At 38.4% G+C, this 13772-nt stretch overlaps 1 protein-coding gene across 7 annotated transcripts in view; it reads right to left on the minus strand.

Annotated features, from left to right (window-relative positions):
- Window positions 1–13772, minus strand: part of CEP162 (centrosomal protein 162) — a 94745-nt gene that overhangs the window by 25630 nt on the left and 55343 nt on the right. For 6 of the 7 annotated variants that reach the window (XR_009054321.1, XM_057739189.1, XM_057739190.1 and 3 more), the window contains 6 exons: window positions 13084–13189; window positions 8345–8471; window positions 6995–7158; window positions 5855–5959; window positions 1858–2070; window positions 87–736 (listed from right to left, as the gene is read on the minus strand). Coding sequence is in view for 6 of the 7 variants with exons in the window: in XM_057739189.1 (XP_057595172.1) it covers window positions 87–736; window positions 1858–2070; window positions 5855–5959; window positions 6995–7158; window positions 8345–8471; window positions 13084–13189 (1365 nt within the window). In the remaining variant the exon portion in view is untranslated. The remainder of the gene's footprint in view (window positions 1–86; window positions 737–1857; window positions 2071–5854; window positions 5960–6994; window positions 7159–8344; window positions 8472–13083; window positions 13190–13772) is intronic. The other variant, XM_057739188.1, reaches the window with a different exon arrangement.

Genomic DNA, 13772 nt, shown 5'->3' on the forward strand with positions numbered 1-13772 from the left:
ATTAATTATCCAGGGGAAATACACCTTACTATTTTTAAATTTTTATCTTTTTATGTCTCCATATACTGACAAAATCACATTTTTACCTTTTCATGGAGTTTTCAAATTGGTTCATTGCTATGTCAGATTTCATCTTCAGCTCATTCCTCTCCACAGTTAATCTCTCCAGTTCATTTTTCAATCTGCAGTTTTCTTGTACAACCTCTGAAGTATCGGAATCAGTAAAAGTATGTGGTTGGTAAAGCTTTTCCTCCAGGGTTCCATAGGAGTTAGCATTTCCTTTACCTGGGTGCAGAACATCTTTCTTGACCCTTTTGGCAGTCATTTCCTCTCTAGCCTTAGAGTGCTGATTAGAGAGCATCTTTCTCCTCTCCTTCTGAAGCCTCTCCACAGTTTTCGAAAGGTCCTGTATCTCTCTCCCCTTTGCGGCCAGCTCCTCATTGAGTCTGACCAGTTTAGCTTTAGAATGAGCCTGTTCCACCTGAAATTCTATAGACTGGAAATCTCTATCATTCTTATCATACTTCTTGAGCTCCAATTCAGCATTCTGATGTTTAAGAACTTCTATTTCAGCTTCAAGGTTTCTTACAGTGACCTGATGGGCTTCCTTAATGTCATCCAGTTCCTTCTCTAGTGCTGCAGCCCTGGAGGAGCTGTCATGTTGGTCCTGGGCTGCCTGCTTCAATCTGCAGGCAAGCAGCTGCTCCTGCTCCTCCAGTCTCTGCTCATACTGAATCTGCAGAAAAGAACCCACGTGACAACAAACCACTGCGAAACATTCTATTAGTGACCAAAGCCCTGCACTCTCCCAGGTTCTTCCTCTTCCTTCATTCAGGGGCTTACCACATATTCTGATGCCTCCAAGTCCATGTGCCTTGAGTCAGTCAAATGTGTTGAAGTCCTAATCTTTGAAGGGCATGCCATTATATATTCTCAATATGTTACGTAATTTCCTAATTGTACACTGCTTCATAGCATTAAATTACATTTTCTGTACACCAAAACTTATTTTAAACCTCACAAGCAAACCTATTATTGTGTACCCTTCTCTATGCAAATTGACAAACTACACTCTCTGAGGATAAATAGGGAAAGCAGTTGGGGTACTGATGTCTGTAAGTAGCGGCACATTTCAGCCTTCTAACATCCACTTAGAACTCTCAGAGTAATAGGTCAGCTTAGAATTTGCATACTAGAGCTTTATTAACGAAATAACATAATAGTCTACTCTGTGAAGGGAGGCATGACAGGATTGTGTTCATTCATTCAGTGACTATTTATTGAGCTACAACTGCATGCTAGGCTCCGTGCCAGGTCCCAGGGATAAACTAGGCTCCTGCCTTCAAACAGTTCACAGCCTGGTGAGGAGAGGGACACAGCAAGTGCCGGTGTCCTGTGATAACTGCGGTAACGCGCCTATGGACACAGCGCAGAGGCGACAAGGCACCTGAGTGTGTCTGGAGGCCTGAGGGAAGGAGGGAAGACGGCACAGAGGGAGCACATTCAAGTTCAGCCTTGAGGGACGTGTGTAAATCTGGGGATAAGTGGAAGCAGAGGTATTCTGGAAGTAGGAAGAGCACATGCAAAGGCAACTGAATGCTTGGTGTGCCCTGGGAATCAGAAATGAAAGGAGGAAGTGGCTGGAAGCGAACAGGGACAGGAGCGGGATGGGGTAGGGATTGGAAAAAGGAAAAAATTAGGTAGATTTAGATAGCCTAAAAGGGAGGGGTTGGAATTCATTCCTCTGATGGTCTTTGCCCACCACCCCTCCCCAAAACATATTCTTCTGTCTGACTCTCAGAAGTCCCCAGCCCCCATGGTTCACCTCTGAGCCCCATCTCCATGGATGGCACTTACCTTCATTTTCTGAAACTGCTGTTCCATGGTACGAAGGCTTTTCTTTGCTTCTTCATCTTTGCCCTCCAGATCAGCTTCAAGTTTTTTTATCCTTTTTTCCATAAACTCCACTGTATTTCTATCCACTGTATCACCAGCTGCTGATGCAGCCAATATTAAAGCAGGCAAAGAATTGGGATATCGTCTCTTTAGAATTCCTTCCATTTCCTTCACCTATTAAAATATTTTTGTATGCATGTTAAGGTCACAAGTATATTAAAATTAAGCAGTTAAATGTAAAAATTTAGATCATGCTCTATCAGTCATGTCTAGATTTCAAAGAGATGTTCATATCACATGTCAAGACAATCAAATGCACAGCAGCACAAATTAATTTCAAATTTTATATCCTAGATTATTTGACTAAAGCACACAATAGTATAATGTCTAATTTAATACTGGTTGATTTACAGAAATCCTCATATATATTTGAAATAGATCTTGGGAACTCCTATTGGATATTAATAATAACCAATCTTTGTGAGGACAAAGCTCTCTCCCTTCCCTTTTTCCCACAGACCCCCTCAGATAAGTGTTTATACTATCTCTTGACTGAAAAATTACTTACATGCACATGAATGTGCAAAATTTTTGTAATAAACATACAGCTTCCTAAGCACCTGTCCCCTGCCTGCCAACAATCTCCCCCCACCCCAACAACCCTCTGAATAAACTTAAATCTACTTTAAAATGACTTCTTTCAATTAGGAAGCAAAGAAGATTAGATGACATTTAATGAAGTCTTCATAAAAACGACTTTTCATTTAGTCTGTTAAAACAATAACATATTACATGATCTTTCTGTAAAAAAAAACTACACCTGGGTCAACAGAAATTAGAGCTTGATATTACATATACATATGTGTGTATACCTCCTTTTGTTAAAGGTATTATGATGGATAAAGAAGATGTGGCACATATATATAATGGAATATTACTCAGCCATAAAAAGGAATGAAATTGAACTATATGTCATGAGGTGGATAGACCTAGAGTCTGTCATACAGAGCAAAGTAAGCCAGAAAGAGAAAAACAAATACTGTATGCTAACACATATATATGGAATCTGAAGAAATGGTACTGATGAAACCAGTGACAGGAAAGAGTGGAGATATAGAAGTAGAGAATGGATTTGAGGACACGGGGCTGGGGTGAGGGGCAAAGGGGAAGTTGGGACAAGGTGAGAGAGTAGCATAGACATATTTACACTACCAGCTGTAAAATAGACAGCTATTGGGAAGCTGCTGTATAACGAAAGGAGATCAACATCATGGGAGACGCCTTGGAGGGCCAGGACGGGGAGGGTGGGGAGGGGTCGCAGGAGGGAGGGGATATGGGGATATGTGTGTAGATGCAGCTGATTCACTTTGGTGTACCTCAGAGACAGGTACAAGAATGTAAAGCAAATATATTCCAATAAAGAGTTTAAAAAAAAAAAAAAGGTATTATGTTAAGATACCTTTGAAAAACATAGATTAAGGCACTAAAACTTCATTGAACATTTTTCTAACCCCTGAGCACACATTAAAATAAATAAAATAGCACCTCAGAGGTGGTCTGGTGCAGAGGTTAGAGCATGTCTGGAGTTAAGACTGTGCTACCAGCTTTGTGACCTGTGTCAGCTCCTCAATATATATCTCTTTTGTCTCATCGGTAAAATGGGGAGGTAACAATACTGATTTCATGGTATTCATGCAATTAAGTGAGGATCAGATGACATTTATCTTGGTGAAATGCTTAACAGAGGGCCCAGCACGGGTGAGGGCCTGATAATGGTTTTTATTATATATGATCTGGTCCCCTAAACTACCTTTCCTAAGGCAAGATAGGTTGCTCAAAATCCTGTTTATAGACTGAATATTGTTCCTAGTAGGTACTTTAGGGTCACATCATTTGAAAAATTAACAGTAAATATTTCCATTCCTGAAGACTGCTTGCACATTCATAGATATACCATAAACTGGAATATATCCAGATACAAAGATTGATAATTTCATCTGTAAAATTTTTCATTTTGCTTCCTCTGGTATTAAAAATGTAGATTAGATGTAAGCATATAAAGGTATATACATATACATCATGTATATTAAAAAGACTAGATTTTAAAAAATGAATTTGTTTCAGCATATTTACAATTAATATATTCATTTAAAATTCTAAGCAATGTTTTCAAACTGATTTTGATATTCTGAAATGTATACTACATTTTTGGCAGAAAATTAATTTTATTTCTATATTCTTTAATTTTGCTTTTTAATTTATTCTTTGGTCACTGATACCAGTGTGGCTCTATCATATAAAGTTGCTGTTGTTTTTTAAGTCTCCTTGGAAATTAAACTATGGAATATTCCATCAAATAAAAGTATGAACGAACGTACATAATCTGAAATTTTCACTTTAACGTGCATATAATTAGCCCCACTTTTACTTATGTGCTATTTAGAAAAAAGCACATAAGTAAAAGATATTTTATTCTATAATTAATCTATTTCAGAACATGGCTTAAACTGATTCTGAATATACTTGATAAACCTTGATTATACAATATATATTAAGATTTAAAATCATTAGGATAGAAATGCTCTGTTCATGGAAACAGAGTAAAATCTGAAACGTATATGTAGCAAACTATAGAAAATATTTATTAATGAATAATACTTTAGAAAGCTATAATCTAAGATGATAAACCAATCAATTTTCAATGAAAGCATTAGTAGAAGAGAGAGGTTACTTTTATAAAACATTCTATTTCTGGTCAATATGAATTACCATTTCAAATCTTAATTTCGTTTTTAAGCATGCTTTGTTTTTTTACTCTCATACGTTCAGTTCTACATTATTCTCTTAAAGTCATCTAGTGGAAAAGTGGTTCCTGTGGTGTTTTCTCTTTCACAATTCTGGATGGCTTCTTCTACGTGGGCTAATCTAAGTCTTAAGCACTGCAAAAAAAAAAAAAAAGCAAGGAATCTACACTACAGTTATTTCAGAATATTTCTAGCTCTTCAAATCCCCTCTGTCCTGTTCCTTTCCCGGCCACTGAACCAAACTACCAAATCATACCTTTTAATATAACAGGTCCTATAAAAGGAACAAAGCTAATTTTTTGCTTAGTTTTCCTTCTTCTCATTAAACTGGGCTAATATGCAGCCCAGCGATGACCTCACAGTTTCAGGTTTATGATGGAATAATAGCTGTACATCTAAGCGTCATGACTTGACTACAGAATCATGTTCCCTTATGAACAGGGCTGGAAATTCTAATTTTGTTTTAATATTTAGTTATGAATAGAAACACTGCATTACAGAAGGTTTTAAAAACAAAAGTAAAAAGTTAAGAAATATTCCAGCTTACAAAACAACTATTTCAATGAAAAAAATCTTAATCCTAATAAGTATCACTGTATGGTTTTTGAAAAAAGTCTCAGCCACACTGACCATGAAAATGAGTATTTCTGAACCTCAACAGTGAGCAGCAGCTTAAAATTATGGCCAGCTCTCTGCAAAACTGGATCTTCAGTTTCTAGGGTATTCTGCAAGACTTCCCAAGTGCTACTAACATGTTCCCAACTGGAGGGTCTCCTTCCCTGCCCTCCTCTCTGGCCTATCCTTCCTCAGGAGAAGGGATCCTAGCTATACACCCAGAGTGTCAAAGTTCTGTTTCCTTCTTCCTGGATGTCAAACAGAGCTGGGATGCAAATGACCTTTAATCAATAGGTCTACCATCTAATAAGACACATTACTCCAAAAATTCTTTAGTCATAAAGCTGCAGATTATATAAAATGATGTTGTTTACTAGTTTTTATTGTATTCAAAGTTTAAAGTAGAAGCAGTTCTATATTAAAATGAATGGATAAAACCCAAAATTTCCAGGTTGACTACATCTTGTAGTCAACAAAAGAGAATGTGAAAATGCACTATGTATAAAATACCTTAATGAAAATTTACCCTGAACACGTACTTGTCGCTCTAGATCCTGAATTTTTTTGGTATCAGCTGCTTTTTCTTTTAAACGTATCTTCTGCTGGATGGATGGATTTCCAGATTCAGCTTTCAGTTTCTCAACCTACCAATAAGGAAAGACCATGTTAAGAAGCATATTTAAAACACAGCAGAGAAACACCAAGAGGGAAGCACAACGGCAGTTCATTAATTCACTTAGATGCCAGATAGAGCACTGTGCTGGAGATATGGAGAGCAAACAAGACAAGCCACTTCCCTGCTTTCAAGGTGCTTATGTCCTAGTGGAAGGAGACAGCTGAAAAGCTAATAAAGTAAATCAAATAACTTCAGAGAGTGACAAGTACTATGTAGAAGAAAATAAAGTGAAGGAATGAGGAGAGTCAAAGGCGGCCGGACTGGTGGCTTCATTAGATAAAGAAGTCAGAAAGATCTTTCTGGGGAGTAGAATTTGGAGCTGAGACTTGAACAAGGAGTGAGACATGGGAAGAACTTAGGCCAGAGCAACAAGTGGAATGAGCTGGGCATGTTCAAGAACCAGAGGGAGGGCTGGTGTGGTTGGAGGAGAGTGACCCAGGGAGTGCGGTACAGGTGGGGCTGGAAAGGCAGGCAGGGTTCAGACCACGTGCGGACCTCACAGGCTGTGATAAGGAGCCGCGATTTAGTCGTGCCTTGGTAACTGTGGGGCACTGGTTCCCGGATCCCTGCAGATACTAAGATCTCAGGATGCTGAAACCCTGGGGATGCTGAAGCCCCTTGTATAAAATGCTGTAGTATTTGCATATAACTCCCCTGTACTTTAACTCATCTCTAGTTTACTTACAATACCTAAAACAATGTAAATGCTATGAAAATAGTTGCCAGCGCACAGCAAGTTTAGGTTTTGCCTTTTGAAACTGTTTTTTTTCTGAATATTTTCAATCCGCAGTTGGTTGAATCTACCGGTTAGTGAACTTGTGGATACAGAGAGCTGGCTCAGGCTACTCTAAAACGGACTATACAATAAACACAAACCAAGGTCAAACCAGCCATTTTAATAAACAGAATTTTGAGTATATCAATTCAATGACACAAGGCTATGAAGAAATGTTTACGATAATAGGGTTCATCTACAGAAATACATTCTAAAATGATGTATTACCTCAAGTTTCAGCTTCTCAATTTCTTCATTTGCTTCTTTAAGCCGAACTGCATCTTTATCCAGAAGTTCCTGATTTTCGGCATACCACTGTAATCTTTTTTGCAGACGACTGATTTCTTGTTTATGTGTTTCTTCTAAAATTTTTATTTCATATAATTTTTCACCTATAAGATAAAGTAATTCAATAACTGAACTGCAATTTTTCAAAATATGGAAATAAACTAAATTTAAAATTTTTAAATGAAAACCAATGCTGCTCTAATGAAAGCATTATGAAAAAAACAAGAGGCAAAAAACAACTGATGTATGCAAGGCTGTGTCTAGTTTAGTGTTATTAGTAAAGGAGGATGAAGACTGTGTTCATAGTCCAAATCCTCAAACTTGTAGCAACGCTGGCACACAAAATTTTTTGATAAATCAATTCTTTTCTCACTGACTTTCATTATTAAAGTCATTTCTATGAAAATAAATGTTGGATTCAAGAGATAATAAAAATGAATTCCTATAATTATATTAAAAAGTAACAATGGCAAACATTAGAGGATGCTTATCATATAAGACTAACACAACAAACATATGGTGGGAACTGTTACTGTTACTCTCTTTTATAGATGAGGAAGGTAAATTTCTTACAAATAGGTAAGTGAATTTTACTATACACATCCTACACTGAAGATCATAGTATCACAGAGGAAAGATCCTTACTTTGGCAAACAAGGGCTCCTCTGATCAACCTTTCTAGCCCTGTGCTCTGCCATCCTAAGCTCCAATCCATAGGTGTAGCCAATAACATGCTCATGAAACACACCTGAGCAGCCCCCTCCTGAATCTCTCCATCTGTTAGGACCCAGCTCAAATGCCACTCCTCTCTGAAACCTTTATTACAACCCTCATGTTTATTTCTAATTTTTTAATATTAAGCTTCTCCGCATTCTTATCTTACTGCCCTTGTCTTCCCTGGTGGGGTATACCATATCCATCCTTGTGTTTTCTACAAACACAGTGTGGTGTTATTTGTTCATTTGGTAAATACTTGAGAACTTATGTTCCAGACCCAGGGATAACAAGAGAGACCGTGCCCTGGAAGGTCCCAGTGTAGCTGGGATGACTACACAACTAAGCCCATAATGCCACGAATTCAAAACAATCCGTGATTTTCTCTGATCTCACAATTATTGCTGCTAAACCAATCAAATGCACATACCTTTAAATAATTTTTTTAAAACTTTCTAAAATTACAACACACTTCAAGGAATAGCATTTTGATTATACTATCCAACTGCTGTTACTTAACTCAAGATTAGAACAGTTAGGAGTATAAAAGTAAACCATTTCAGCTCAGACTTTTACCTGTGGCGTATGCAACCTGGTCTTTGGCTTGGTCTCTCTCTTTCTTCATTTTCTCCAAGTCTACTTCAAGAGCCTGTTTGTCCTGCTTCAGTCTTTTGATGTCTTCCAGTAAACTGTTTTTTTCTTTCTTGATATTCATAAAAATACAAAAGCAAATTATTTCCAACCACAATAAGTTGTGGTATAGTGTCTCTTACACCCAATTCATCATAAATACTGCTAATTAGTTTTCTTAAATTTTAGCTTGATTTTATCACCATTCCCCTCCAAAGGATTACGAGCTCCCCAGAGCCTACTAGAATCAGTTCTAGTCACCTAGCTCAACACAGCTCCCAAGCCCTTCCAATCTCCCATTCTCCCTGGGTGACTATCAATACAATACCCTCCTAACCAGTCTGCCTCTTCCAGCCTCAGCACCTACAGTCTGTTCTCCTCTCAGCAGCCACAGGAACTGTCTACAAGAGTCAGTTAATTTAACTATCACTCCTGTGTCTGAAACTCTCTGGTGGTTCCCACCCCTCTTAGGGGAAACCCACCATCCCTACATGACCTTCACTGTCACATAACCCAGTCTTGCCTGCTCCTCTGTCACATCTCCTGCGAATCTCCCCCTGCCACGTCACACCAGCCGCTGCTCTTTGAACCCACCCAGCATGCTCCTACCCCAAGGTATTTGCACTTGCTGTCTCCTCTGCCTACGGCTCTGCCCCCAGATAGCCAGCTGGCCCACTCCTTCACTTCATCAGGATTTCTGCTCAAATGAGGCCCCAGGAAGGACTTCCCCGATCACTTTTTCTAAAACAGCAATCCTCATCCTGGTCCCCAGGGGTGCTGCTTTATTTTCTTCTCACGCACTCATCACCACCTGACATATATGTTTACTTGAAAGCAGAACTTTTGTTTTGCTCATTCTTATATCACAAATGCAAAAACATGCTTGCTTGGCACGTCAAAGAGAAAGTTAAATTCTCAACGTGCCCTACGTTTCACACTCTCTCAACAGCCCTCATTCCCGCCTCACCAAAGCCATGCTTATCCTTCAAAGTGTAGTTCAAACGAGGCTATTCCTGACAAGCCCCGCCCCGGCATTCCCACAAACTGTCAGGGCGCCTCTAGTACAGCGTTCATTACTTTGTTTCATACAGCACTGATCTCTTTATTAGCCTGAAAGCTCTTTGGGGACCAAGACTGATTTCACTACTTGTTTACTGTGTGGTGCCAAGCACATGGCAGGTACTTAATAAATGTGCACTGAACTGAACTCCTAACTGCTGAAGAAACTCCTGGATTCATGGCTGTACACTTGCTATAGTTCAGTTCCAAAATAAATATTCTTAAAAACTTTGTTTCACACTACCTGACAACTAAAATCCAGTTTTATGAAGAAAATAAATCCATCCCTAAGGCCTTGTATAATCGTGGTTCTAGCTGCATCATTTCACTGTTTAATCCTCTGTGGATGTATTCTCAGGAGAGCACTGAGTTTCTTCAAGAATTTACTATGTGGACACTCAGAGGCCTCTGTCTGTCTCTCTGACCTTCTCGTCCATCACTCTTGTCCTTACTCACCCACTTCTGCCTCAGAGGCCTCTGCTTCTGGAAGGTCCCAAGCCCCTTCCTGACACAGGGCCTGTGCTTGAGGCAGGAAGGCGTGGTCTTTGCACAGTGAGCTGCTGCTTCTCCTCAGCTCCTGACACAGACACCACGTCCTCAGGAGCGCCTCTGCGCCCACACCGCGGATAGCTGCCTTATCCCTGCTCTGCCTACCCTTAGTCTCTAGTCTTATTTTCCTCAAAGAACTTACCTCTCTGTGTAACTGTTTCTTGTTTACTCATTATCTGTCTTCACGGGTGGAATATGTGTTCCTAGTGAGCAAGGGCCATGCCTGCCTTGTTCAGCCACTGTTTTTTCCAGCGTCAGGAGGAGTGCCTGAGTGACCAGCCCAGCTGCAGTCAGCCTCATCCTCCTCCCCACCCTGGCAAACTAGAAGGACCGGGCTTACGACCTTCGCTTTTTTTTTTTTAAGACCTTTGCTTTTAGCAATATGCTTCCATCTATAGCTTACAAAGAACCAACTCACATTTTAAGACTACACTAATTGGTATTAATTTTTAAGGTACAAATTAGACTGTACACAAATATGTTTGATATGAAAATTATATTGCACATTTAACCAAGTATGAATTTTTGCTCTAAAACTAAACTCAGAATGTCAAAGTGAATGAAAATAAAGGGTATATTTACATTCCATCTTTTGGTATTTGCACAAATCCCCAAAGAATTTTTACTAATTTTTATCTTTAACACTTTTACTTTTTTTTTCTAATTTCTTTTAAGGTCTTCTCTGCCCTTGGTATTTTCACCATGATAGGCCGAGATGCAGATTTTTACTTCTGTATTCTGAGCAAGACTCACTATGCTTCCTGAATTTGAGAATTCATCTCCTTTATAATTTCTGGAAAATTCTTAGCCATTACCTTCTAAAAAATTTTAAACATAAACTATAGCATCTCATATTTCTATTTTCCATTTCTCTATTTTCTTCTGTTTCAATGTAAGTTCCTTAGATCTATCTTCTAGTTTACCAATTTTTTTTAGTTGTGTATGATCATCTATTTCATTTTTCTACTTATTTTTTAACTTCCAGGAATACACTCTATTTCCAGAGCTCCATTAATTTTTCTCTGAATTTGCCTAGTCTTTTTTGCTCTTTCCTCACACTGAATTTCTCACTTATTTTTTGTACGTTAAGTCATTTTAAGTCTACTTATTTCATAGTCTACTCAATAATTTGATTGTGGTTCTAATCCTGCTGTTTATTGAAGCACCCCAAGGCTGCTCATGGGGGGTGGTTTCCCAGGGTTTTGTAATTCTGCGTTCTCAGCGTACAGTCACAGCAGGCTTTTATCTGAAGGAATACCGTGTGAGCTGGGTTAAGGGTGGATACCCCGAAGAGTGTTTTGCATGTGTTTCTTCTAGACACACTAAAGATGATCACTAACTCAGGACCACATTTTATGCTATTTTTTTTTCCTTCAGTTTGAGTATAACCAACCCTTGCAAGTAGTGTCAATTCAAATACTAAAACACAAATGAAGGGATGACATTTATACTGAACAACCAGTAAAGCAGAAGAGACTTTTTTCCCTCTCTATATAGAAATCAAGTTAAGACAGATAAGCTTTCTTGACACTGCAGTCCCTTCTGAAGATGGGTGGATTTTTTCTCCTAGTTCACTGTTTTACTGAAGGATGTGGCCCTTTGAAGTCCTGGGGTCCTATCTCCACTTAGCTGTTAAAGCTCAAGGCTCATGGTTACTGAACTGGAGCCTAGAGCAATGCTTACTGCTAGGTTTGTATCCCTGTTCATTTCTGACCCCTAGAGATTCCTCTCACTTTCTTGAGAGATGGGTTATGCATTTACAAGATGTTTATTATATTTTAGCCAGCGTTTTCTGGTAATTTCAGTGGCAGTTTTAGTTTCCCACTTGTCAGAAAAATATGTTCAAAACAGCACTTTTAAAAGGTCACTAATAACAGCCTTCAAATGAAGCTAATGCAATGCTTGAAACCTTACTAAGTTTTCCCCAAGCCTTCATAAACTACAGCAATGTTCATTTTTCTCTTAACTTGCTAGGTTTTGAGGCCCCCTGATAAGTGAGGGTGTCCAATCATTTACTCCTTCTTTCTATTTATCTGCCTACCTATCATATCTAATCATTCTTTACACACATGCATCTTAAGAAAGTTCTCTAACGGGTTCATATTTGAAGCTGCATTTTATATACTACAAAAACCTGGTAAACATCAATTAGTGAACTATGGCATGTTTAAATTTCTATGTAACCTAACTTCATATAATAAATTTCTAATTAAAAAGTGGTATGTAATTGGAATTTTTCTAACTTATATAATCATTCATATAGATTGGAAGGACTTTTTAGTTTAGTGCTATGGTTCTTAACGGGAGGGAGTGGGGAGAGTTACCTGCCCTCCCACAGGAGATGTCTGGAAACGTGGCAGTGGTTTTGAGTGCTGCTGTGACTGGTGGGTGCTATGAGCACAATTCCTGGGGACGGGGTGATGAAAATCATGCAGTGCACAGAACTGTTCTGCCTAAGACAGAATTAATCTGCCCTAAATTCCCAAACTTCTCCTATTGATAAATACTGCTTTAGAAAATTCTAGGCCATATTCTTTATAATACAATTCGATAAAAATAAAGAAAAAAGTTATGCAGTAGCTATTGCATGTCACCTCTGTGATGGGCACATCAGACACAAAAATATTTGCAGATATGGTCTCCGTCCCCTAGAAGTGCACAGTCCACTTAGGAAGACAGAAGAGAAGCCAACTAACTTTTTAAGGGGAACAATTATCTTCGAATTATTTTCCTATTTCAGCTGTACACTTCCAGTGAGGGATTTGTTTGAAGTTAGGTATACATGCCCTACATAAGGTTATGCCTCCAACATGGTTCCACATGATAAATGCCTGACGAGAGGCTGGATTACATAAAGAGGAGGCCATCTAAAACAGTATCACTTTGTTTCTTCTATACTAAGGTCATAGGTATTCCAAAGCTAATCTTAGATATTTTCTAATTTTTAATTGATATGAAATTTACAATCAGATTTTATTTATTCATAAATTACAAAAACATAATTTTTTTTTACACATGTAGGGATTTTTATAACAATCTTTCCTATCGCTAATGGTTAAAATCCTTATGCAACGTACCTGTGCCACCCGTAGTTCTGCTAATAGATCTGTAAAATTCTGGTTTCTGGTGGGCTCTGAATCTTCAACTACTTCAGACAGGAAACGGCTTTTGTGCATCTGTTCTCTGATTTATTTTGCAAATAAAAAAATGCATATATTTTTTACAAGGTACGCCTTTCAATACAAAATATTCAATTCTTAAAAATTAAAAACTCTCAGACACGGAGTTGGGGGGACAGGGGGAGAAGGGGAAGCTGGGAGGAAGTGAGAGAGTAGCATAGACATATATACACTACCAACTGTAAAATAGATAGCTAGTGGGAAGTTGCTGTATCACAAAGGGAGATCAACTCGATGATGGGTGATGCCTTAGAGGGCCAGGACAGGGAGGGTGGGGGGGAGTCGCGGGAGGGAGGGGATATGGGGATATATGTATAAATACAGCTGATTCACTTTGGTGTACTTCACAAAGCTGGTACAAGAGTGTAAAGCAATTATTTTCCAATAAAGAGCTTGAAAAAAAAATTAAAAACTCTTGGCATGTTAAACTATGTGAGACATTGAAGATAAACAGTTTATTTAAAGAATACAATACTAAAACACTAAAAGAGGAGTATACTTTAATGGAAATGTTTATGTATAATCTAAAAGAACTAAAACCCTAAGAGTATTGGTTTATTTGTAATATAAAAATATTTCCTGCCAAT

This window comes from Hippopotamus amphibius, chromosome 6 (assembly GCF_030028045.1).
Source record: "Hippopotamus amphibius kiboko isolate mHipAmp2 chromosome 6, mHipAmp2.hap2, whole genome shotgun sequence".
NCBI classification, from domain to species: domain Eukaryota; kingdom Metazoa; phylum Chordata; class Mammalia; order Artiodactyla; family Hippopotamidae; genus Hippopotamus; species Hippopotamus amphibius.